This window comes from Callithrix jacchus, chromosome 5 (genome assembly GCF_049354715.1).
Source record: "Callithrix jacchus isolate 240 chromosome 5, calJac240_pri, whole genome shotgun sequence".
In the NCBI taxonomy this organism is placed as follows: domain Eukaryota; kingdom Metazoa; phylum Chordata; class Mammalia; order Primates; family Cebidae; genus Callithrix; species Callithrix jacchus.
This window is the reverse complement of record NC_133506.1, coordinates 66142285-66166632: the sequence shown is the minus strand read 5'-3', so window position 1 is coordinate 66166632 and position 24348 is coordinate 66142285. Positions and strand designations below refer to the sequence as shown.

At 47.8% G+C, this 24348-nt stretch overlaps 1 protein-coding gene across 6 annotated transcripts in view; it reads right to left on the bottom strand.

Moving 5' to 3' along the window:
* SMG6 (SMG6 nonsense mediated mRNA decay factor) overlaps window positions 1-24348 on the bottom strand; it is a 236877-nt gene that overhangs the window by 22780 nt on the left and 189749 nt on the right. For 5 of the 6 annotated variants that reach the window (XM_002747809.7, XM_054255590.2, XM_035299378.3 and 2 more), the window contains one exon: window positions 2000-2176. In XM_002747809.7, coding sequence (XP_002747855.4) covers window positions 2000-2176 — 177 coding nt within the window. Of the gene's footprint in view, window positions 1-1999; window positions 2177-7725; window positions 7943-24348 lie in introns of those variants that run through there. The other variant, XM_078372451.1, reaches the window with a different exon arrangement.

Below are 24348 nucleotides of genomic sequence, written 5' to 3'. Positions count from 1 at the left end.
TGGGTCACAACCTTTGTCTGGTCAGTAAGCCTTAGAATGAGAAAAAAAAGCCAGGCGCGGTGGCTCACACCTGTAATCCCAGCACCTTGGGAGGCTGAGGTGGGTGGATCACGAGGTCAAGAGATCGAGACCATCCTGGTCAACAGGGTGAAACCCTGTCTCTCCTAAAAATACAAAAATTAGCTGGACATGGTGGTGTGCACATGTAGTCCCAGCTACTTGGGAGGCTGAGGCAGGAGAATTGCTTGAACCCAGAAGGCGGAGGTTGCAGTGAGCCGAGATCGTGCCATTGCACTCCAGTCTGGGTAACAACAGCGAAACTCCGTCTCAAAAAAAAAAGAATGAGAAAAAAAAAAGTGTGGTGGTGGTACTACAAAGACCTGGGAGCAGAGAACCGATCTGTTCCTCGTGGGAGCAGAGGTGGCCCTCCCTGGCTTTGACGCTGTGCCCCACTCTGGGCCTCACTGTATTTGGGACTGCAGTCTCCACTGGCCAGAGGACAGCTTTTGGCAAGCCTGGGAGCTAAGATGGCTCGCCCTCCACTGTGCTTCCCCAGACAGTGCCCAGGGCCTGGGTGGCACTGCTCTGCCCTGCCTGAGGCCTGGACACTCTGACAGCTTTAGCAAGCCTGCTGTCTCCTCCCATGCTAACAGTTCATTCTTTCCCATTATTCCCTGCCCAGGTTTAATCTGGAGAGTCTGGAATCATGGGCTCAGCTTCTCATCCCTGGAACCACCTCTGTCCTGGAAGCTAAGCCCTATGTCATCAGGGGTGGGGTGGGGTTCTCCAGTTATTCTAATGAAGCCAGTCCAAGGCTCTGCTGCTCTCAAGACTCTGCTCCAAAGGTGGCCACTCTATCACTGTTTCAGATCACAAGCGACAGCTTCCAGCTGACATCTGGCTTCCTTGGCCTGTTGCTGATTTCATCCCTGTACCCCGCCCTGCTCTACCGGGCGCTTGAGACTGCTGTGGGCCAAATGACTGTGTTGGCCTATGGGTGACCTGGCCTCTGGCTAGAATCCCTTCCGTCCCTTCCCTTAGTCCCATGCTCCTTCCCACCTCAGTCTCCTGTCTTTAACACTGTGGGGTAAAAAGAAGAGTCAATGTTCGGGCAAAAGAGAGGTGTGTGTGAACACACACCGAGACAGAATTACCCACACCCAGACACACAGCAGGGCAGCTGGCAGTGATATTAGCTGCATATATGCTCCAACATCACCACACACTCACATCCACTTGGAACCCACACACAGCAGGGAAGCTGGCAGCAGTGTTTAGTTCAGCTGACACCCAGACCCAGCACACACAGCCCCACACCAACAATCCCCCCCAGAAAGACACATACATGCAACGGCAGGACAATATACACGGCAGGGCAATTGCAGGGGTGGGTACACAGGCTCACACATGTACACGCGTGTGCATGCACACACAAGTCTGGAGTGAAGCAAGGGCTACAGGAACAACCAAGGGCAAACAGACAGGAGGAGAATTCCTTAATCACATCAGGATGTGCGGGAGGGAGGGAGGGAGCGCGGGAGGGAGGGCAGGACTGGGAGGGGTGATTTCCACACAGGGCCAGCGATGTCAGCTCTTCCTGTGCGTGTGCTGGAGGCTGGAGCCCAGGACTGTGCCGCGCTGATCTCCACACATCCATAAACTTCATCCTCAGCCTGAACCCTAACACCCCCTCTTCTCTACTCCCTTTCCTAAGCCTCAAGAACTGCACATTATTAAACTCTTTCTTTCTTTCCCTCCCTTCTCCTCAATGCAACATTAAAAGAAGCATCTGGAACTCGTAGCGGAGTGGGATGGAGGCACCGGGGTGGACTGGCAGGAAGGGCACCAGCACGGCATACTCTTGAGAAGCTGCTGCTCACATTCATACAGACGAGGCTCTGTGTGCTCATAAATAACCAGGAGCAGAGGCCGAAGCATGGGCAAACAGGGCGGGGAGGGAGCCTTCCCTCTGCCACAGAGGGCTCTTCCCGCATAGTACCTCATCTTCCAGTTGTTTTCCCTCTTGGCTTCCCATTTCCTTTCCCATGGTGTCTGGGACCGGTGCCACTGACACATATTTTCCACCCTTGAATGCCAGCAGAGGCTCTTCTTGTCCACAAAGGGCTTCCAGAAAATACTTCAGCACTGTGACCCTTTTGCAGTCAGCTGCAATAACCTACAGGGCGAGAGGGAGAGAAGAAAAACAGCATTTTCTGAAAGGGAAGACGAAGACAAGATATTATTGCTTGCTGGCTGAGGGGCACATGGGAAGTGTGTCAAAGCCACCAGGCAAGGGGGTCAGAATGAATGATGGAGTGTGGCATGCATGCGGGCACGTCAGGTTTAAGTGAGGGCCCGGGGCAGGTCTCCTGAAGGAAGGTCCCACAGTCCCTCCTTAGGTGATCTCTGGGGCAGCAAACAACCCCAGGACCCATGACAGGTGCCTGACATTTATTTGACTGAAGTCATGATACAAAACAGAATACATTACATTCTTCTAAGTTTGGTCTGTAATCAGAAGAGGGAGAGGAGTGGAAAACACCGGCTTTCGCAGCACACAGCTTTCTGGGGCCCTCGCTGCATCTCCACTCCTCTCCCAGCTCCCCTGCTCAACTCCCAAAAGGAGAGCTTTCAGCACGAGTGCAGCATGAACACTAAGGGCTTTCTTGGCTGTTCCATTTCATCCAGATCATTGTGGGCTTCCCCTGACAGGTTCCTGCCCTACCTATAGAGCTCCTCAAGAGAGTCAGGCAGGAAATTGTCAGGAGAGAGACAGACAAAGCAGGTGGGGGTGTTTCACCAAAGCCCTACTCTTTCTGATGTTTACGCCAACGTGCTCCCATGTGACCACATCAGCGCACAAGTCAATGCTGTCAGAGAAGCTTGGGCTGATGTGGCTGAGATGATATTCAGTATTCTGAGCAATAGGCAATGTGCGAGTGTCTCAGATGAAGCGTCCACTGTCAGCCAGTCCGCCCCCTTCTGGAGGCACCACAAATGCATGCCCTTTCGTCCACACCCTTCTGCTTTGCCTGCACTCTCCTCCATGCCTGCCCCTTGTGCCCCTCTCTTCATCGCTAGCCTACAGCATCCTCCTCTCCCTACTGGCAGAGTGTTCTCCAAGGGAGAGGGCCCCGGCTGGGCCTGAAGCTTGGAAGCTGAAGGCCACTCCACATGGGAAACATGCCACAGCGGATGGCCCCTTCATCCTCACTGACTTGCCCCTGCCTCTCTTTTAATGCATCCCCATTTCTTTTTTTTTTTTTTTTTGAGACAAAGTTTTTTTTTTGAGACAAAGTTTTTTTGCTCTTGTTATCCAGGCTGGAGTGCAATGGCACGATCTCGGCTCACTGCAACCGCCATCTCCTGGGTTCAGGCAATTCCTGCTTCAGCCTCCTGAGTATCTGGGATTACAGGCACGCGCCACCATGCCCAGCTAATTTTTTGTATTTTTAGTAAAGACGGGGTTTCACCATGTTGACCAGGATGGTCTCGATGTGTTGACCTTGTGATCCACCCGCCTCGGCCTCCCAAAGTGCTGAGATTACAGGCGTGAGCCACCACGCCCAGCCCATGCATCCCCATTTCTTAACGTGAAAGAACATCACATGAAGAAGTCCCTTCTATCTGCAGCACGCAGGGAAGTACTAATCTGGAGACTATCGGATCATCATTTTATAGGTGCATGTGTTCTCTCTCGTCTGGACAGCAACCCCTCTGGCGGCAAAGCCTAAACCTCACAGTTTCCATACTTCACTGGCAAGACTGGTAAGGACATGCTGTGCACACAGCAGGCTCACGGTAAAGATGTACAGCACAGTTAAGTTCTGCTGGGTACCAGACACAGCAGATGAAGCGGCATGAGCCATGTTCTCTAAGACAACAGAAATAAATGAGCGCCACTCTGCAGGCTGGCTGGCCAGGAAAGGGAAGCTCATACCAGTCAACTGTGTGCTCCATGACTCCATCCTCTGCCACCAACAGCCAGCCCCACTTTGCTACCCTGTCTAGGGGTATTCTCTGCTGTCTCTCACCAGTGGCCCTGTTACCATTATAGTCTGGAATCTCAAACTAAGTACCTTGACCACCTTCACCTGAGAGGTTGACGTAAAAGGTTTTCGGCTACTCAGAAAGGCCTAGAAAAAGTACAGCCCCTTGAGCTTGGCATGCCTTCAGGCACCCCAAAGAGAAAGCAAGCTTGTCTTGGACCAGGGCAGGTAACTATGATTCCATTGCGTGTATTCAAACGTGATGAGGAAGGCTAGAATACAGAAGCAGGGGCTAAAAGGCATTAAAGACCAGAGCCGAAATGAGTAATAGCCTGGCAGGCAGCACGCACAGTGGCCTCCTGCATCTCCAGCCTCTTGCTTGCATAGGAAACTTCTGCATTTCCACAAGACTGCCAGTTTCCTCTCTGTGGTCTAATTTTAACCACCTTGTCGTTGCAGTGTGTGTCAGCCACCTGACCCCACTATGACCTCTGACCTTATGCCCCAGCTACTGCCTGCACTATGGAAATTATGTAATGGGTCCAGGGCTTTCCTTCTAGGTGTGAGGCTGCTGCCACTGAATGGAGAGGAGGGGGAGTTAAGGGGTGAGAAGAGGACAGAGAAGAAGCCTGGAATGGTCCCTAGCCTCACCTGGACAAGAGAAGCACACTGGCACCCCCGCTAGGTGTGCGGCAGAAACGTGCCCAGGACAGGAGTGTGCCATGGGTGCATGCGCATGGACAGGTGGGCAGGAGTGTGGCTACTGCTAGAGCATGGGCTAGATGGTATGCTGAACAGCTGAGGAAGAAAGCATGGTTCCTGAACGAGAGGGAGAAAAGCCACATGTGTGGACGTGGGGCTCCTGGAGACGGGGATTTCCAGGGCACAGCAGGACCCAGGGATGTGAACATCCTGAGGCCACCTGCAGTGCATCCTTGCAGGGTCAGTGGGAGCTGTCTATTACATGGACATAGGAGCAATGAGGACCAGCCCCTCCCGGTTTTCATTCCCACCCCATTTAGAAGGAAATGGGTTTCCTTGGGGATTGTGTCTGCTATAGCCATTAGTTCCTCTAGGATAAGGACACTCCCGGCTGATGTGCAAAAGGCTGTGATCCACTGGGGCCTCTGACCTGGCGTTAACAGGCCTCTATTCTGAGAGAGAAAGGTTGCCTGTCCTTTGCAATCCAGCCAGCAGGGACAATGGCGACAGCTGTGTCAAGTGTACCGGGTGGGTGAGAAGCGCATATTTGGAGCTCTTTAGTAGATGGACACATTGAGAGACAGAATGTCCAGGGCTTGCCCAGGGGCACAGAGAAACCTGTCTATAGCTCACTGGCCTGTCTGCAAAGCATTCTGCCTTCAGGTAGGGAAATGAGCCCACTGGTGAGAGGATCACAGCTCTCTTGACACTGGAGTTCCTCAGGAGACTACAGAACATTCTCCCAGACAAAGCCTCGAGCACGTGAGTCAGGGAAGAAACAACATAGCCCCAAGGGAACAAAACCAGTTTAAATATGGTTCATAAGAGATATCATAATGGGAAAAGCCTTTCAAACCACAAACAAGAAGCCAATTCTGGCAAGGCGTGGTGGCTCACGCCTGTAATCCAAGCACTTGGGAGGCCAAGGTGGGAAGATCACCTGAGGTCAGGAGTTCAAGACCAGCCTGACAAACATGGTGAAACCCCGTCTTCATTTAAAAAAAAAAAAAAAAGAAGCCAATTCTAAGATGATCTTTGCTTGGCCAAGGAGGACTTCCTGGTAGGACAGGGGTTAAAGTTGGACTCCCTGCTTGGAGAGGAAGGACTCCAGATGAAGTTGATGACATAATCCCCACATAACTCTGCTCATGAGCACATTTTTCCACTCTATATCAATGAAAAACACAGAATGTAAGCAGCATGTATATCGCAGCTCTGGGGGCAAACTCTGGATCCTCTAGAGGAGAAAGAGCTGTGCAGGAGAGACTCCCTTCCTGGGCTACTTTAGCAGGTGGGGCTGGACTGGGGCTAGAGGTGACTGAAAGGGCTGCCAGCCAGGGAACACCCAGGGAGCCCAAGGGCCTTTGCAGCACACCTTCTAGGTGGAGGGAGGTTCACTGTGTAGGAGACTGTCAACAATTCCAAAGTTAATTGACAAAATATCACACACAAATCATTTCAATCAGCTTGGGAAAGAAAACTGGGGCTTTAGGTCAGGGAAGAGCTGAAAGAAAGGCACCAAAAGAAAGCCCCTTTCCCTTCCCCTGAAGACCATCGGAGGCAGCTTACCACGGCAGAAGGAACTGAAACCTTTAGCTTCAGGGCTCCAGTTATCACTCTAATCAAGTCCACACGCAAAGAACCAAGCAGAAAGGAAAACCGAAAGTGAGATGCGGAGAGGGGATACAGGAGCTTGTCCTGTCCTAGGCTCAGTTCCTTAGAGAGAGATAAAGTAAGCATGGGGTAAACAGGGGCTGGAGCTGAGGGGAGTGAGGAACAATGAAAATGTCTAGGTCAAGAGAGAAGACTTGGGTCTGGGGTATTTAAGGTGGAGAGGTGGAGAAGTAGAGAAAAATGGTGATTCTCAGCTGGGCACAGTAGCTCAGGAGCACTTTGGGAGGCCAAGGCAGGCAGATCACCTGAGGTTAGGAGTTCGAGACCAGCCTGGCCAACGTGGTGAAACCCTGTCTCTACTAAAAATACAAAAATTAGTCATGTGTGGTAGCGTGCCTGTAGTCCCAGCTACTGGTGAGGCTGAGGCACAAGAATCGCTTGAATCTGGGAGGTGGAGGTTGCAGTGAGCTGAGATCACGCCACTGCATTCCAGCCTGGGTGACAGAGTGAGACTGTGTTTAAAAAAAAAAAAAAAAAAAAAAAAGGAAAAAGAAAAAGAAAAATGGTGTTATCTGAAAACTGGTGACTCTTCACAAGCACTCAATAGGGAACAAGCACAGTGAGGGTAGAGATGCCCCAGCGGAAAGAAAATGCTAGATGCTGCCTTACTGAAGGTGGGGGATAAGAGAGAACAGGGACTAAGCACCAGGCACTGACCTGAGCCACAAGACTTAATACCTCAGGGCAGCCGTGGGGAAGGGAGAAACCTCCAACTCTAGCCAGGAATCTGAGGAAGGGGTGGAGAGCCAGCCCCCTGGATGCAAGCACTAGGGAGTCAGGGGCTCGCACCATCAGTATGTGGTCCCTGTTTTCTCCAAACAGGCCTCTTGGAAGGCACAACCATGGTTGCTAGTCATTTCGCAAAATTTCTTTTTCAAAATATTTTGTTCAAAGAAATCAGAGTTTAAACTTGTTTTATCAGCCAGTTCTTTTTTCTAGTCTTAAAAGTCCAGCTTGCTACTGCTCCTCTGGTTAAAGAGAACAATCACATGGGTTCCCCCCAACAATTCAAGTTTACAGGTTGTTTTTCTTGTTTCTCTAAATGGAGCCAATTATTCTCACATTTGTTGAAACCTTCAATCAAACTTTATAGCTTGTTAATTTTACAGAATGTCCTTAGAGCAAATAGGATGCAGACAGGAAAAGTGAAGTCTTGCTGAGATTATTAAGAAACTTAAAAATAGCTACAAATCCAACACCAAGGCTGGTAATACAGGCTGCTTGGCTGGCTTCTGAGGTCAATTAGCAATGGGTTAATTATCATCTTTAATGAGCCAAACCTCCAGGATTGGCCACAAGAAATGTAACTCAGACTAATGTGTTTTCACAAACTGAGAACCTCTAGTTATGCACTACTCACCCTCAGAGGAAACTGAAGGGTGGGAAGCACAATTCCGCAGCAGCCAAGGGTGGGCCAGGCTGAGAAGGGGTCTGCCAAGAGAAGTTCAGACACAAGAAATAAAAAATACCACACAGGGAATCCTCTGGAGCTGGGAAGACAGAGGAAATAGTTCATTCACATTCCTAGGGGGAGGGGCCTCCTGGCAGGAAGCAGACTCCAGAAGGCAGGAGTGAAACTGGCCACAGGGATGCAGTCACTCTGAAGACACAGGCAGTAGCTCAGGACGAGGAGACAGACATTCACAGCCTACTTGAGTCAGAACAAGCTGGTATGATATTGAGAAAGAGGGTCATGGGTCACAGGGGAGAGAAGGGAAGAACCTGTGCAGGGGCTCAAAGATAAGGGGGACAGAGTGAGAAAAAGCACACGTCCTTGTACCAGAGGCATCTCCTGACAAACTCTGAGCATACTGTCCAAGGGATCAGTCAAACACTATTTCACTCTTTCCCTATCCCTGCTATAACTGGGCCGCTATGTAGTGTTAAGTACCAGCTACTTTCTCAGCCATTTCTTTTTTTTCTTTTTTCTGAGACAGAGTCTTTGCTCGGTTGCCCAGGCTGGAGTGCACCAGCATGATCTTGGCTCACTGCAACCTTCACCTCCCGGGTTCAATGGATTCTTGTGCCTCAGCCTCCCGAGTAGCTGGGATTACAGGTATGCGCCACCATGCCCGGCTAATTTATGCATTTTCAGTAGAGATGGGATTTCACGATGTTGGCCAGGCTAGTCTCAAACTCCTGGCCTCAAGTGATCCGCTGTGCCCAGCCTTTCTCAGTCATTTCCAATGGAGTGTCCAGACCCAGCCCTCCCCAGTCCTGTGGTTGGTCTGTGCCGGCTAAAGGGCCACTGGGTCACAAGATGAAAGGCTAACATCATCGATCCACCCACAGCAGCTGCACCATTCCATGTGTCTTGTCCCAACAGATGTGTTTCCTTCTTAGAGGAGGCAATGTGGGCCATGATCTGCCAGCATTGCACAGATGCCTGCTGTCCCCACCTGTAACCACCATGTGTGTGCTCCAGTCTCTTAGAGAGGTAGGAAATGGCAAATGGTTAGATGAGAAGACCTGGTGGCAGTGGGGAGACTATCCCAAGAGAGGTTTTGAAAATCCTGAAAGGTACAGGTACTTGGCTACCGGGAAAAAGATGATGTTCACACTGAAGCGAGAACCAGGGGGAACAGAGGAGCTGTGAAGCAGACACAGGAAGTAAGGAGGTAAGTACAGTAGGAAACAACGGGTCCATTCTGGCAAGAGGCAAGACAAGGCAATATGGGAGGCTGGACAAGAGCCTGTGCTTCACAGTTACACAGACCTGAGTTCTTCAAGCTCTAACTGCCACTTCCTGGCTGTTTATCCTTAGACAAGTCATCTAACCTCTCTGAGCCTCTGTTTGCTCAAGTTGTTTGTGAGATTTAAAAGAAATAATAAAGGTCAGGTGTGGTGGCTCACGCCTGTAATCCCAGCACTTGGGGAGGCCAAGGTAGGCGATCACCTGCAGTCAGGAGTCCCAGACCAGCCTGGCTAACATGGTGAAACCCCATCTCTACTAAAAAAACAAAAATTAGCTGGGTGTGGTGGCGGGCTCCTGTAATTCCAGCTACTCAGGAGGTGGAGGCAGGAGAATCACTTGAACCCAGGAGGTGGAGGTTACAGTGAGTTGAGATCGTGCTACTGCACTCCAGCCTGGGTGACAGAGCGAGACTCCGTTGCAGCAACAACAAAAAACAAAGAGATAAGACAAGTCTGGGCAACATAGTGAGATTGTGTCTTTCTCAAAAAAAAAAAAAAAAAAAAAAGCTGGGCATGGTGGTGCAGCACACTTACGGTCTGAGCTAACTGGGAGGCTGAGGTAGGAGGATCGCCTGAGCCAGGGAATTCAGAGCTGCAGTGAGCCAAGAGCACTCTAGCCAGGGTGACAGAGTAATACCGTGACTCAACGAAAGAGAGAGAAAGAATACATATCAAATAATATCGAGACACCTGGGCCCAGTATGTGCTGGATAATTGAGCAGCTGCCACTTTCTTCTTCCTCTTTTCTCCACTTTCTTTAGAGGTGGGCGGGGTACTGCCTAACACTGCTGAGGTGTTTGAAAGCCAGTCTGAGAGGGAAAGTGGGAAGCATGGGGCTGGCACACAGCCTAGGGCAAGGGGAGAGGCCCTGGAATACTCACCTGGCTGTTGAAGCTGCAAAAAAATTTTTTAAAAATTTGTTCATTTTTAAATGCTGGAGTGCAGTGATGTGATCATAGCTCATAGCAGGCTCAATCACCTGAGCTCAAGCAGAACCTGGCTAACTTTTAAAAACTGTTTTGTAAAGATGAGGTCTTGCTAAATTGCTGGTCTCAAACTCCTGGCCTCAAGTGATCTGTCCACCTGGGCCTCCCAAAGCACTGGGATTATAGGCATAAGCCACCACTTGGGGCCTGAAATATTTTATTCAGAACAGAGGTACCAGATGCAGGCTACTGGGCAGGCCAAGCAGGGGAGGGAAGACCTTGCCTCTCTTCAGCAGTCCCTCTTCCTGTTCTTCAAAAGGACTCCTGAACCTAACCATAGGTATGCATGCATTTTCCAGCAATCTAGAGAGGCTCCAAGGTCCCAGGCTTTGGAATAAGTGTGCCCCTGATAAACAGATCAGAAACACTATCAATTGCCTTGTCGATCTGGTCCCTTCACAGGGGGGTAGGGGCAGTGGCTCTGCCTTTGCTCATAGTTTGAGGAGGATTTGAGGAGGCCCTGCAAACCCTGCAGCAGTATCTTTCTTTTTTTCCCTTTTTTTCCGAGTCTTGCTCTGTCGCCTCAGGCTGGAGTGCAGTGGTGAGATCTCAGCTCAATGCCACCTCCACCTCTTGGGTTTAAGCAATTCTTCCACACCCAGCTCATTTTTGTGTTTTTAGTAGAGATGGTGTTTCACCGCGTTGGCCAGGCTGGTCTCAAACTGCTGACCTCAAGTGATCCACCTGTCTTAGCCTCCCAAAGTGCTGGGATTACAGGCGTGAGCCACCTTGCCGGACCAATAGCATCTTTATTTTATTTTTATTGTAAGATAGGGTCTCGCTTTGTTGCCTAGGCTGCTCTGAACTCCTGGCATTAAGCAATGCTCCCGCCTCAGCCTCCCAGAGTGCTGGGTTTGTAGGCATAAGCCACCGTGTCCAGCCTTGTATCTTTCTTAAATAAGAACCAGCTGGATCCTTGCCTCATGTCTCCCAATATGAAAGTAGTGATAAGAAGATCCCCAATATGTATGGTATTATCTACCCACCTGAATTTCCTGAGCCCTAGACATTCCAAACAAAGCCAGATAGGAGTCTGGTCTTCCGTGGGCAGAGTAAGCTTGCTCTTCTTGGACTGTTTCTTAATGGACAGAAACTATTCTCTTCTAGAGCTCTGGGCTCCAGCTGTACCAGAAAGGTACATTCTCAGTGAGTGTCGAGAGTGTCACAGAGAGCAAGCTATAGGCAGCAATAGCTGGGGCTTCAGTCCAATTCTGTTCCCCTGCAGAGTGCTCTGAGAGCAGCCACCCACATTGGCAGGGGTTAAAGGCGGATACTGGCACTGCCAATACAAGCCTTTCAGGTCTGGCTGGCTTCAGCTGGTCTGAAACCTGGAACACAGGCGCTGGGGCCCTCACTTACTGAACCAGCAGGGGAGGCTACAGGCTCAGCCCCTGGGGATGGAAGGCCTCCCGTCTGTCTCAGTCTGCAGATATCCACACACAGTCTGTTTCTACACTGCCAGTTAGTTCTGGGCCAGAAGCGCTGAATCTTGGGCTCTAGTCACTCTGAACCACACTGTCTGCCTTCTACACAGCCATGTCCAGGAAGCCTTCCCTTAGGTTTGTGTTTAGGCTCCTTTACCAGATTTGCTTCTAACAGTATTGATTTTATGTGTGGCCCAGGAGTGCACTTTCTGAGATATCTGTAGTCGACAACACATTTAGGCAACATGCAGCTCGGCAAATCTAAGTGCCTACTCTGTGGGAGGCACTGTTCTCTAGACCCTGGGGATTCAGCAGAGAACACAGCAAAATCCTCTTTCAGTTGGGGGGTTGGGTGGGGTGGGTCACATTCATACCAGATACATCAAGAGACCCCCGTATCAAGAGGGCAACCACCCCTCCCTGCCTGTCATGACCTATGGCACTCAGGAAAGCAGAATTCTCAGCCTATGGGAGAAGAAAAGCTCCTTGCAGAGACCTAGTACTCTGCTCCTTCATTCCTTTCAGGCTGATGGGTCCTGAGCAAGTCAGGATAGAGAATCCTTTTGGGCTTAGCCTTGCTATAAAATGAAATCCCGATCTCTCTTAATGCTTCCCAAACTCCTTGCAAACCCTCACCCACCCACCCCTCCCCACAAAGATCACCAGTGGTACTTCTAGCTATTATTCCCTAATCCTGAACCTCAGGACCCAGAAAACCCCGTTTGCCATACCAGGCAGGTGGTCTACCTCTCCTGGCAACTCCGAAAGTTCTCATAAGAATCCCCCAACCTGCAGTGATTTTATCTTTAAGCAATCAATTCACCCCCTCATCGTCTTTAAGCTTGATAAGGTCTTTCTTTTCTCTCTCTCTTTTCTTTTTTCCCAGAGTCTTGGTCTACTAACAATCAAGGCTAACTGCAGCCTCAAACAACTGGGCTTAAGCAATCCTCCCACCTCAGCCTTCAGAGTAGCTGGGACCACAGGGACACACCACTATGTCTGGCAAATATTTATTTATTTATATTTATTTATTGAGATGGAGTCTCGCTGTGTCACCCAGGCTAATGTGCAGTGGTGTGATCTCAGCTCACTGCAACCTTTGTCTCCTGGGTTCAAGCAATTCTCCTCCCTCACCCTCCCAAGTAGCTGGGATTAAAGGTACATGACACTACGCCCAGCTAAGATTTGTATTTTTAGTAGAGATGTAGTTTCACCATCTTGGCCAAGCTGGCCTTGAACTCCTGACCTAAGGTGATCCACCTGCCTCTGCCTCCCCAAGTGCTGAAATTATAGGTGTGGGCCACTGCACCTGGGCCAATGGCTAATTTTTAAATGTTTTTTGTAGAAACAAGGTCTTACTATGTCCCCTAGGCTGATCTCAGACTCATAGCTTTATGTAATCCTCCTTCATTGGCCTCCTGGAGTTATAGTTATCAGCCACCAAGCCCAGCCTAAAAGTCCTTCAAGACACCAGTTAGCCTATGTCCAGCCTGCCAGCCGACCTTCCACAAATCTTCCGTAATGTTCTCCTATCTGACAGGGACTGCTACGCATCCTGGGCACACAAGAGAAGAGAAGGCAAATGCAGTCCCTGACTCCACAGGAGCCTCACATTGACGTCTTCCAAGTACACCATGATCCCTTCAGCACCTTTGGACAGGGCCCATGTTTCATTAATCGTCTCTGACTCCATTAGCAGCCCTCAACAGCTGCACTGCTTACATGTCACAAAGCGAATTATCTTGCCCTTTGGTTGGAAGAAACCTTAATAATCATGCAGAGTCTCTCCGAGAGGCTCCTCTAAATACCCCTCAGTGATCCAATTCTTTCTTGACTACTTCAGGTGGAGAAGGTTCAAGGCCCTGGAGTAGTTTTTAAAGTCAATCATTACTTAACATTGAAGAAACATACATTTCTTTTTTTTTTTTCTTTCTTTTCTCTTTTTTAAGACAGGGTCTCTCTCTGTCACCCAGGCTGGTGTGCAGTGGCACAGCTCACTGCAGCCCCGAATTCCTGGGCTTACATGATCCTCCCACCTCAGCCTCCCAGGTAGCTGGGACTATAGGTGCAAGCCACCACACCTGCTAGTTTTTTGCATACCCAGGGTTTCACCATGTTGGCAGGGCTGGTCTTGAACTCTTGGACTCAAGCAATCTATCTGCCTCCAACTCCCAAAGTGCTGGGATTACAGGCATGAGTCACCACGTCTGGCCAGTAATTTTTCTTATCTACATTAACAGACTTTTTTTCTGACCATTCTGCATGAGGTGTGTTACTGTGTTGAATCTGTAAGAGGGCACATTTCCTACTAGAAAGCCATTCTATTTTTGGACTTTTCTAATTGGTATAAATATTCTTAAGCCCAGATCTGCCTCCCAATGCTTCTAATTCTGTTCTCTGGGGCCACAGGAAAAACGAAAACAAAAACAAAAACAAACTCTAATCCTGCTTTTATCTGACTGGCCTGAAATTATTTGAGGTCTGCTGTGCTATATACCTTCTCTAGGCTAAACAGTCCCACTTCCTTCAACTGTGCCTCACTCCAACTGTCTCCTCAACATCCTGCTTATTCTTTCACTAAGACTTTCACTAAGACTAATGTGTCTCCTACAGCGAGCACACATGTGACCCGGTAGCAGAGCAGAGTAAGACCATCTCCTCCTGTTTCTATCTGGGATACTCAATTTTAATAAAAGACTTAACAGCATACTTTTGTCGTTCACCACCTTGCACTACTGATAAACTGTGAGCTGCTTTTATCCTTTTTTGTCAGGGAAGACAGGGTCTTGCTCTGTTGCTCGGGTGAGATCATGGCTCACTGTAGCCTCGACTTCTTAGGCTCAGGTGATGCTCCCATCTCAACCTCCTGAGAAGCTGGGACTACAAGAGTGTGCCACCACATCTGGCTAAATATTTGGTAGATATGAGGTTTCGCCATGTCGCCCAGGCTGGTCTCTAACCCCTAAGCTAAGCAATCCTCCTGCCTCAGCCTCCCAAAGTGTTGGGATTATAAATATGAGCCACTATGCCCAGCCAATTGTGAGTTTCTAATTAACAAATCCCCAAATTGTTTTCACATATGTTGCTAAATCCTATCTCCCTTTATGGAGTACAAGCCATCCACCAACTCTTCCCTTTTACATCTTTTCCTTCACCCAGGTCTTTTCCCTATATGCCTGAAGAAGTCCTCAGTATTTACCATTGTGCTGCATGCTACATGCTACGTGTGGCTGACTTATGAATAAATGTGGTAAGGTCTCACATTTATTCTTACTTGATTTCATCATGTCATTTACTCCTTCCATTGCAACCTATTAAGTACTCTTTGGATCCTACATTTTTCATCTGAGAATGCATTCCCTTCTCAAGTTTATGATATATAATTTTTGTTTTGTTTTGTTTTCTGAGACAGATTCTCACTCTTGTTCCCCAGGCTAGGAGTGTAATGGTGCGATCTTGGCTCACTGCAACCTCCACCTCCTGGGTTCAAACGATTCTCCTGTCTCAGCCTCCTAAGTAGCTGAGATTACAGGCACCCACCACCACACCCAGCTGCTAATTTTTGTATTTTTAGTAGAGACGGGGTTTCACCATGTTAGCCAGGCTGGTCTCAAATTCCTGACCTCAGGTGATCCATCTGCTTTGGCCTCCCAGAGTGCTGGAATTACAGGCGTAAACCACCACACCTGGCCATGTTACATAACTTTTATAAGTTGGTGTTGTTTCCAATTCTCAATATCTTTCTCCTATTAATCTGTCCCGTTTTTTTCTCCTAAGTAAGATTCTTGAGGGCAGGCACCTGTGTGTGTGTGCACTTAAAATCTATCTTCAGTATTTAACATGCACTATGGATACCTGAATAATGTGGGTGACTGATCGTGGGAGTCAGATGGCCTCAGGACAATTCCAGAGGACATTACAGAGGGGGTGCAGCCATACTGTATGTACTGTGCGAATATGAGCTCTGAAGCTGTGCGACACAGACACCTGTGATGGAGATGCTATTTTCTGTTTGGGTGGTGGTCCTCATGGAGATCTGGACTCAATAAGGAATAGGTACTCCTTTTTGACAGGCTGCCTACAGTTTCCTATGTGAAATAAGATACCACAAGAAGCCAAGCTCTGGGCATGTCTTGCTTCATCTTAACTCCATGGAGGCTGGTGTACCAGGGCAAGGTAAAACATACCTCCTAAGAAGTGAGATTTAATGCTCTTCAAAGCACTGATGTCATGCTTTGGAAAAAAAAAAACATTATATCCGTACCTGAAGAACCCCCATAGCATATTTTTTTCTCCCCCGCCCTCACAACATATTAAGAAATATAATATACAGACATTCTCTGAGATTTGGGCTGAGGTAGAAAACCATTTTAAGTTGCACGTTCAGGTTCTATGTTTCTGGAGTCCTGAATCACAAACATGGCCCATGTCTCCTAATTAGAGACAAACAAGCTTTGTTAACTAAATTGAACTAACTATTCATAGCTTGGGACAAGGCATAAGTAAGGCGAATGGCTGGCATACAGAACGCCCTTTCTTCACATCTGAACACTAAAAAACATTTTTCAAAACCAACTGTACTGAAATCACACACCGAGCTTATTAAAAATGCAGATTCCAAAACTCAACTTTTTTTCTTTTTTCGAGACTGGGTCTGACTCTGTTGTCCAGGCTGGAGTGCAGTGGCGAGGTCTCCACTCACTACAACCTCTATCTCCTGGGCTCAAGTGATCCTCCCATCTCAGCCTCCCGAGTAACTGGGACTACAGGCACCTGTTACCATGCCCAAATAATTTTTACCTTTTTTTTTTGAGACAGAGTCTCGCTCTGTTGTCCAGGCTGGAATGCAGTGGCATGATCTTAGTGCCCAACCTCCACCTCCCAGGTTCAAGCAATTCTTCTGCCTCAGCCTCCTGAGCAGCTGGGACTATAGGCACATGTCACCACACCTAGCTAATTTTTGTATTTTTTGTAGAGACGAGGTTTTGCCATGTTGGCCAAGCTGGTCTTAAGCTCCTGGCCTCAAATGACCCACCTGCCTTGACCACCCAAAGTGCTGGAAGTACAGGTGTGAGCCACTGTACCTGGCCTGATCTTTGTATTTTGTTTAAGAGATGAGTTTCACTATGTTGGCCAGGCTGGGCTTCAACTCCTGGCCTTAAGTGATCTGCCGCCCTTGGCCTCCCCAGCACGTGGAATGAGCCACAGTACCCGACTGTTTTTTTTCTTTTTACCCAACACTACTCCTTGGCTATGGATTCTATTTTCAATTCAATATATTAGTATTTCTTGAGGTAGGGCCTTAGAATGTGTACTTTTAAACATTTTATTTTATGAGACAGGGTTTTGCTCTGTTACCTAGGCTGGAGTGCCGTGGTGTGAACATGGCTCATAGAAGCCTCAACCTACTGAGTAAGCTGGGACTACAGCCGCACACCATCATATCCAGCTAATTTTTAAAAAATATTTTGTAGAGATGGGGTCTTGTGATATTGCCCAGGCTGGTCTTGAACCCCTAGGCTCAAGAGATTACCCTTCTTCGGCCTCCCTAAGTGCTGGGATTACAGGTGTGAGCCACAATGCCCAGCCAGAATGTATCCTTTAGGTAAGTGTTCCATGTACTTATGAACACAAAGTTTGAAAATTATCGCTTTAAAGGATGGAAGGTTAGGTCAAGGTGGTCACACAATTTTAGTAGACTCTTCAAAATGCAACTCTTTGTTTTTCAAAGGTGCAAACACTACTACTATATGTGTTTTTTAGACAGGGTCTTGCTCTGTCACCCAGGCTGGAGTACAGTGGCATGACCAAGGCTCACTGCAACCTTCAACTCCTGTGCTCAAGTAATCCTCCTGCTTCAACCTCCCAAGTAGCTGGGACTACAGTCATGTGCCACCATGCCCAGCTAATTTTTGAATTTTTGTTTTTGTAGAGACAGGACTTCACTATGTTGCTAGGACTGGTCTCAAACTCCTGGCCTCAAGTGGTCCTTCTGCTTTGGCCTCCCAAAGTGTTGGGGTTACAGCTGTGAGCCACTGCACCCAGCCTACCTTATATTTTTCATGATACTTTTAGGATCTAGAAATCCTCAGCACTCTATGATGCAGTTACTACATCCAAATGAAGTAGATGAGGAAACTGAAATTCAAATAAATTAAATGACATTCTCAGGAAAGCTAAGATCTGAAGCCAGATAAAATCCCCTCCCTCATTTGAGGCTCCTACCAGCTCACCAGAGCCACCTTCCCTGAAGATTGCCATCAGCCCTCCAGGACACAGCAAAACCTGCTGCATGCTTCACTCACCCTTCACAGCTACAGCTAACACCCAGAGAATGGCTACTACATGCCAGGCACCATGCTTTACACGAACCAACTCCTTTGATCTCCACAACCACCTGATGAAGGAGATGCCGTCACTACTTCAATCGTAGAGATGAGGAAATTAAGGCTCAGAGCAGTAACCTGCTCAGGTCATGCAGCTAGTAAGTGCAGGACCTGCCCACAGCTTTCCATGATCCAGAACATTCACATGTGCTTCCCACAGAGGCCCTTACAATCTCCACAGGGGAAAGATCTGTTCTAGCCTGGAAATTCAGAGAAGAGAAAAGGGCAGCCTCTCACAGATGATCTCTTGAAGACTGGACTCTTTCTGGGCTTGGTGCACTTCTGTGTCTAGGAAATGCCATGGGTCTAGGAAAAAGCAGGGCCTAGTGGAATGACTGTGTCATGGTCTCCTAACCTGTGTGCTCTTGGGCAAATTACTGAACCTTGTCTGTTAAATTTTGATAATTCTGAAGATCTATTCCTAGTCCTTTAAAAAATTTTATTGTAAACTGACAATTTGTGTATATTTACAAGGGTACAAAGTGATACTTTATTTTATGAATACAATGTGTAATAATTATATCCAGCAATTAGCATATTCATCACCTCAAATACTTATCATTTTATTGTAGTGAGGAAATTTGAAATTTATTCTCTTAAAGGAATTTTGTTTTTTGTTGTTTTGCTTGTTTTCTTGAGACAGGGTCTTGTTCTGTCACCCAGGTTGGAGTGCAGTGGTATGATCAAGGCTCACGGCAGGCTTGACTTTCCAGGATCAAGCGATTTTTCTGCTTCAGCCTCCCAAGTAGCTGGGACTACAGGTGTGCACCACCACACCCCACTAATATATATATATATATATAAATTTTAGAGATGGGGTCTCACTATGTTGCCCAGGCTGGTTTGAACTCCTAGTCTCAAGTGATCATCCTGCCTTATGCTCCCTAAGTGTTGGGATTACAGTTGTGAGCTACCACACCTGGCCTCTTAAAGCAATTTTAAATGTACAGTACTGTATTTTTATATTCACCATGCTGTTCAATAGATCTCAGAAAAACACACGCCCATCTTTCTCTCTCCTGTGGAAGTGGGGCTTTGCACCCTTTGACCATCATCTCCCCATTCCCCAGCCTCTGTAGCCACCATTCTACTCTCCACTTTTATGAGCTGGACTCTTTCAGATTCCACATGAAAGTGAAATCATATTGTGTGTGCCTTTCTGTGCCTGGCTTATTTCACTTAGATAATGCTCTTCAATTCCAACCATGCTGTCGAAGAGACAGAACTGCTGTCTTTTTGAAGAGTGACTAGTACTCCACTGTGTGTATGTATCACCTTTTCTTTATGCGTTCATCTGCTGATGACACAGACTCATTCCATCACTTGGTTATGGTGACTAGTACTGCAGTAAACCTGGGAGCCCACACGTCTCTTCAACCAGCTGATTTCAAATCTTTTGGGTGAATGCCCGGAAGTGGGATTACTCTCTTTCCATTCTTACAGGTTTCTGTGATTCTGGGCAGTCGTCTTGGAAAGAAAAAAGGATTGTTCTGTCACAGCGGACAGTGCCAAGAGCTGGGCTTGGCCTTTGTGGAAGGGTTGAAGATTCAGAATGTGAACTAACAGTGAGAGGCTAAAGATGATTCTGATGGAAAAGCATGGTACAGGTTACTCTCTATGATCAGCCACTCAGGAAGACCTGGAGGGTTTTATGGAATCATTAGCACAGAGCTCCCCTCTGGCTACAGAGCAGAGAAGAAACAGCAAACCAGTTTATAAAGCTCCAGAGCGGAAAATTTCTCTTGGTGTCCAAACTAAATTTTTGGCTTTCTGTGAAGCTTGGAAAGACTTATACTGATGTTTTAATCACCTGTTTAGTGTTCTGAGGACTCTTGTCAGTGGCCTCACTGAGCTTGCTCCAGCAGGCAGCGGGGAACAGCTGGCTCTCACCCATGCTCTTCTTGTGAGCTGTTTAGTTCCCATGGCCATCTCCAACACCCTGTAGCTCCCTTCCGGCCACTTGGAGGGTATAAGCCAAAACTGTGAGCCCTACAGGAGACTGAGGGCACTCTATTGGGCTAACTTATCATCAGATCTAAAGTCAGGAAAGACTCTTTAATAAGAGCCACAGTGCAAAGAGGCAAGTAGTAATTTCAAGATGAGTTTGCCAGCAACACCTCTGTGGTGGCACAGAGGAAGTAGGCTTGCCTTCTAGGAGAATCACCATCAAGACATTCCTTTTTTTTTTCCCCCAGTCAGAATATTGCTCTGTCGCCCAGGCTGGAAAGCAGTGGCAGGATCTTGGCTCACTGCAACCTCTGCTTCCCAGGTTCAAGTGATTCTCCTGCCTCAGCCTCCAGAGGAGCTGGTATTACAGATGTGCGCCACCATGCCTGGCTAGTTTTTGTATTTTTAGTAGAGATGGGGTTTCACCATGTTGGCCAGGCTGGTCTTAAACTCTTGACCTCGTGATCCATCTGCCTCAGTCTCCCCAAAGTGCTGGGATTACAGGCGTGAGCCACCGCGCCTGGCAGTTTTGAACTTTTATACTAAATGTAAAGTCCATCACAAGGACAGGAAAATGGAAATCAAAACTCCCTCCTGACACTTGGCACCCAAAAGCTCCACAAATCTGTCAATCCAAGTAACTTCTACTTTGTAAGCAAAAGGGTGTGTTATTTATCTGGCAATGCTTGATCTTGGAGAAGGTATGAAGGAAGAGAGGAAAGAGAGTAACAGTTTACTTCTCGCTGGAAAAACCAGACTTGAGGAGGAGATACTGATTTCTGATTGAGTTCTCAGAGAGTACTTCTCTGCCATAGAATTTTCCCTTTCCATCTCACCACCTTTCTTCTTGCCTCTTTTCTTACCAAGGAAAGTTTCTTCAAACTGTTGTCTCTGGCTGAAAGTTAACTTCTCTTTGGCCAAAGCACTCTCTGCATGCCATTGTTCCATGCCCTGTTATGCCACAGTTCAAGCAGATAAGCCACCAACATGGCTTTTAATAAAGGAAGGGAGGGGGTCTCTCAAGGGAACTCTGCTTACTGAGGGAAAAGAGTCCTACAGCAGCAAAGACCACATACTACCCTTCCTCGGTGACCTCAGAGGAATCTATTTACAAAGGCCATAGTTAGAGAGAAAAAAGAGTGAGAAGGAAGGGAAAGAGGGAGACCATGACCAGAGAGGTCTTACGTTCCACAGGAATAACCCTGAGGACAAGGAAAGACTGTCCTGTCACCAGGGCAAAATTAACCAGACCCAGCTGATTAGGAGAGAGGGAAGGAGGATGCTGGGATGAATGGGGTGAAGCTTCCAGCCACTACACACATGGGGGAATGCAGGAGGAAAATGTTCCAAAGCTGATGACAAGGCAGACAGGAAACCTCCATGTCCTTGCTGACAGGAAAGAAAGTGAAATTCTGGGTCTTTGTGCAGGATTTCTTTTTCTTTTTTTTTTTTTGAGATGGAGTCTCATTCTGCCCCCGAGGCTGGAGTGCAATGCGTAATCTTGGCTCACTGCAACCTCCGCCTTCTGGGTTCAAGCGACTCTCCTGTTTCAGCCACCCGAGTAGCTGGGATTACAGGCGTGTGCCACCATGCCTGGCTATTTGCGTATTTTCAGTAGAGATGGGGTTTTGACATATTGGCCTTGCTGGTCTGGAACTCCTGACCTCAGGTGATCCACCCACCTCAGCCTCCCAAAGTGTTGAGATTACAGGCATGAGCCACCACGCCTGGACTCTATGCAGAATTCCTAATCGGCATCCAAAGTTCCCTGTCTTCCCGTGGGTGTGCTGGCAGCTGGGAATATTGCCCTTTGGGTCAGGCAAGGCAGGGATCTTGGCCTCTCAGGATTCATGAAGAGGTTCAGTAAAGACTGAAACCATGAACTCAAACACAAACGGGGACTGTCATTTCCTGCTGGGTTTCCATGCTGTAAAAAGGTGGGGAGAGATGCCAGCTACGAAGTACTATGTCTTCTGTGGAAAATGGAGTACGCAGTGGATCTGGCTCCAGCTACCGACTTGTAACTCTAAGTGAGAACTAGTTGTTAGCTGCTAGAGGATTACAGTGTTAAAGAGACATTCTACCACCCAACCTGCTGCCTTTATGCTCACAGTCTGTGGACTTCTAGGGAGCTACTGACAAAGTTGTCTTGAGCTTCCATAAGAAGGGCAGTCTTGGGCTGGGGCAGCTTCTTCAGGGCCCCAGTTCACTGCCCTGTGTTCTTAAACCGCTCTGAGGGAAAAAGCCATCTGTGAGGGTTATTTAACTTGGAGCTGGAAGAGGGTGAGGATGTGGAAAAAATAAACTGAGCAGTCAGTGGATGGGGCCAGAGAGAGAGAGAGAGAAGGCAGGTGGCATGTTCATGGGACTACATGCCAGGGCCAAGCGGGGTGGGGCTGCAGAAAGGAATGGTGCCGAAAGGAGGCCAGCATGGGAGGGGCTGGAACACCCAGGACAGCATCATTTTATTTCCAAAATGGTATTTTGTTGTTCTCCTTCAAGGGCATTCAAGCCCTCACTTCAGGGTTTCCATTTATGAGGGCATCCTGGAATGGTATAACTAAACACACCTGCCTTGCCTTCTGAAAAGCTACCTGAACCTTGCCTAATTTCTGAATTTCAGCCTACAAGGTAAATCTAACAGGTTTTTTTTTTTTTTTTTTTTTTTTTACATCCAATGCCTCAAAATAATGGCAACAGCTAAGAGGGTGGAAAACAGAAATAATGAAGGATTAGAGAGAATTCGCATGATTTACAGAAAATAGCTACAGAAACTACAGGATGATCCAGAAAGAAAGATGGGAATTTGGTGTATGACTGAATTGTAATGGGACCTCTTTGGAGTCTTCTTAACCGCTCCCCAACCTCCAGCCTCCGCTATGAAAACAAATATTGAAATTTTCATTTTTAAAAATTTGCCAGGCGCAGTGGCTCATGCCTTTAATTCCAAGATTCTGAAAGGCCGAGGCAGGCAGGTAACTTGAGGTTAAGTGTTCAATCAGCCTGGCCAACACAGTAAAACCCCATCTCTACTAAAAATACAAAATTAGCCGGGCATGGTGGCACACACCTGTAGTCCCACCTACTCAGGAGGCTCAGGCAGGAGAATTGCTTGAACCCGGGATGCAGAGATTGCAGTCAGCCGAGATTGTGCCATTGCACTCCAGCCTGGGCCACAAAGCAGACTATCTCACACACAAAAAAATTCTGGGCCAGGAGTGGCAGCTCATGTCTGTAATTCCAGCAGTGAATAAAACAATGTTCCTGTTCTCCTAGAGCTTAACATTTTTGTGAGACTGAGAGTAATAAGCAGACAGTAGTGGAAAGTACTGTGAAAAAAGAGTAGGGTAAGAGAAACAGAGAGTGACAGGGTGAGGAAGAGTATTGCTATTTTATATAAGATGGTGAACAGAAGACCCTAAGAAAGGTAACATTTAATCAGACTTGAAAGAGTAAGCCGCAAAAAAAAGAGGTCCTTCTTTATTTGTGACAGGGTCTCGCTCTGTTGCCCAGGTTGCAGTACAGTGGTGTGATCACAGCTCATAGCAGCCTCAATGTCCTGGGCTCAAGGGATCCTCCTACCTCAGCCTCCCGAGTAGCTGGGACCACAGGCGCCTGCCACCAGGCCTGGCTAATATTTTATAGAAACAGGGTCTCCCTATATTGCCCAGGTCTTGAACTCTTGGTTCAAGGGATCCTCCTGCCTTGGCCTCTGGGATTACAGGCGTAAGCCACCATGTCTGGCCTGGGAGGTTCCTAGAGTAGACTTCCTGGGTGGGTGACTGGAGCATCACGGATTTCCTTCTCTTATCGAAGGGCCTGTTAGCTACACAGAGTGGAGGAAGGAGAACAGGCTTTTCTAGCTGAACCCGGTGAAAGGAGAGGCCTTTGAGCGTTTATGTAGCTTGCACACCCCCTCCATGCAGTTTCTGGAAAGTTTCCATGACAGATGAGGGTTTTATGTTGAATTTTAAGTTTGACCACAAATATTTAAACTTCCCTGGACCACAAATACAGCATCTTCTCTGTGGTTTATCTGGCAGCAAGTACATATTTACAAATCTCTATATGTCTGTCTGTTATTTAAATTTCTTACAGAAGTGCCAAGGTCTTTAGCTGTGATTTGCCTCTCCCTGTCCATAATTGGTAGGTATAGACTTGATTAGGCCTAATTCTTGGGAAAAGGAGGTATCTTTACAATTGAAGCTTAGGGTCTTCCTAGTTAAATTTCCTATTACTGCTTTCCTCTTCAAAAAAAATATCAATGGTTCTGTTCCAAGTTCTTGTATCTGAATTGAAACGTAAAAACTTGCTGGGCGCGGTGGCTCACAAGGTCAAGAGATCAAGACCATCCTGGTCAACATGCTGAAACCCTGTCTCTACTTAAAATACAAAAAATTAGCTGGGCATGGTGGCGCGTGCCTGTAGTCCCAGCTACTCAGGAGGCTGAGGCAGGAGAATTGCCTGAACCCAGGAGGCGGAGGTTGTGGTGAGCCAAGATCGCGCCATTGCACTCCAGCCTGGGTAACAAGAGCGAAACTCCGTC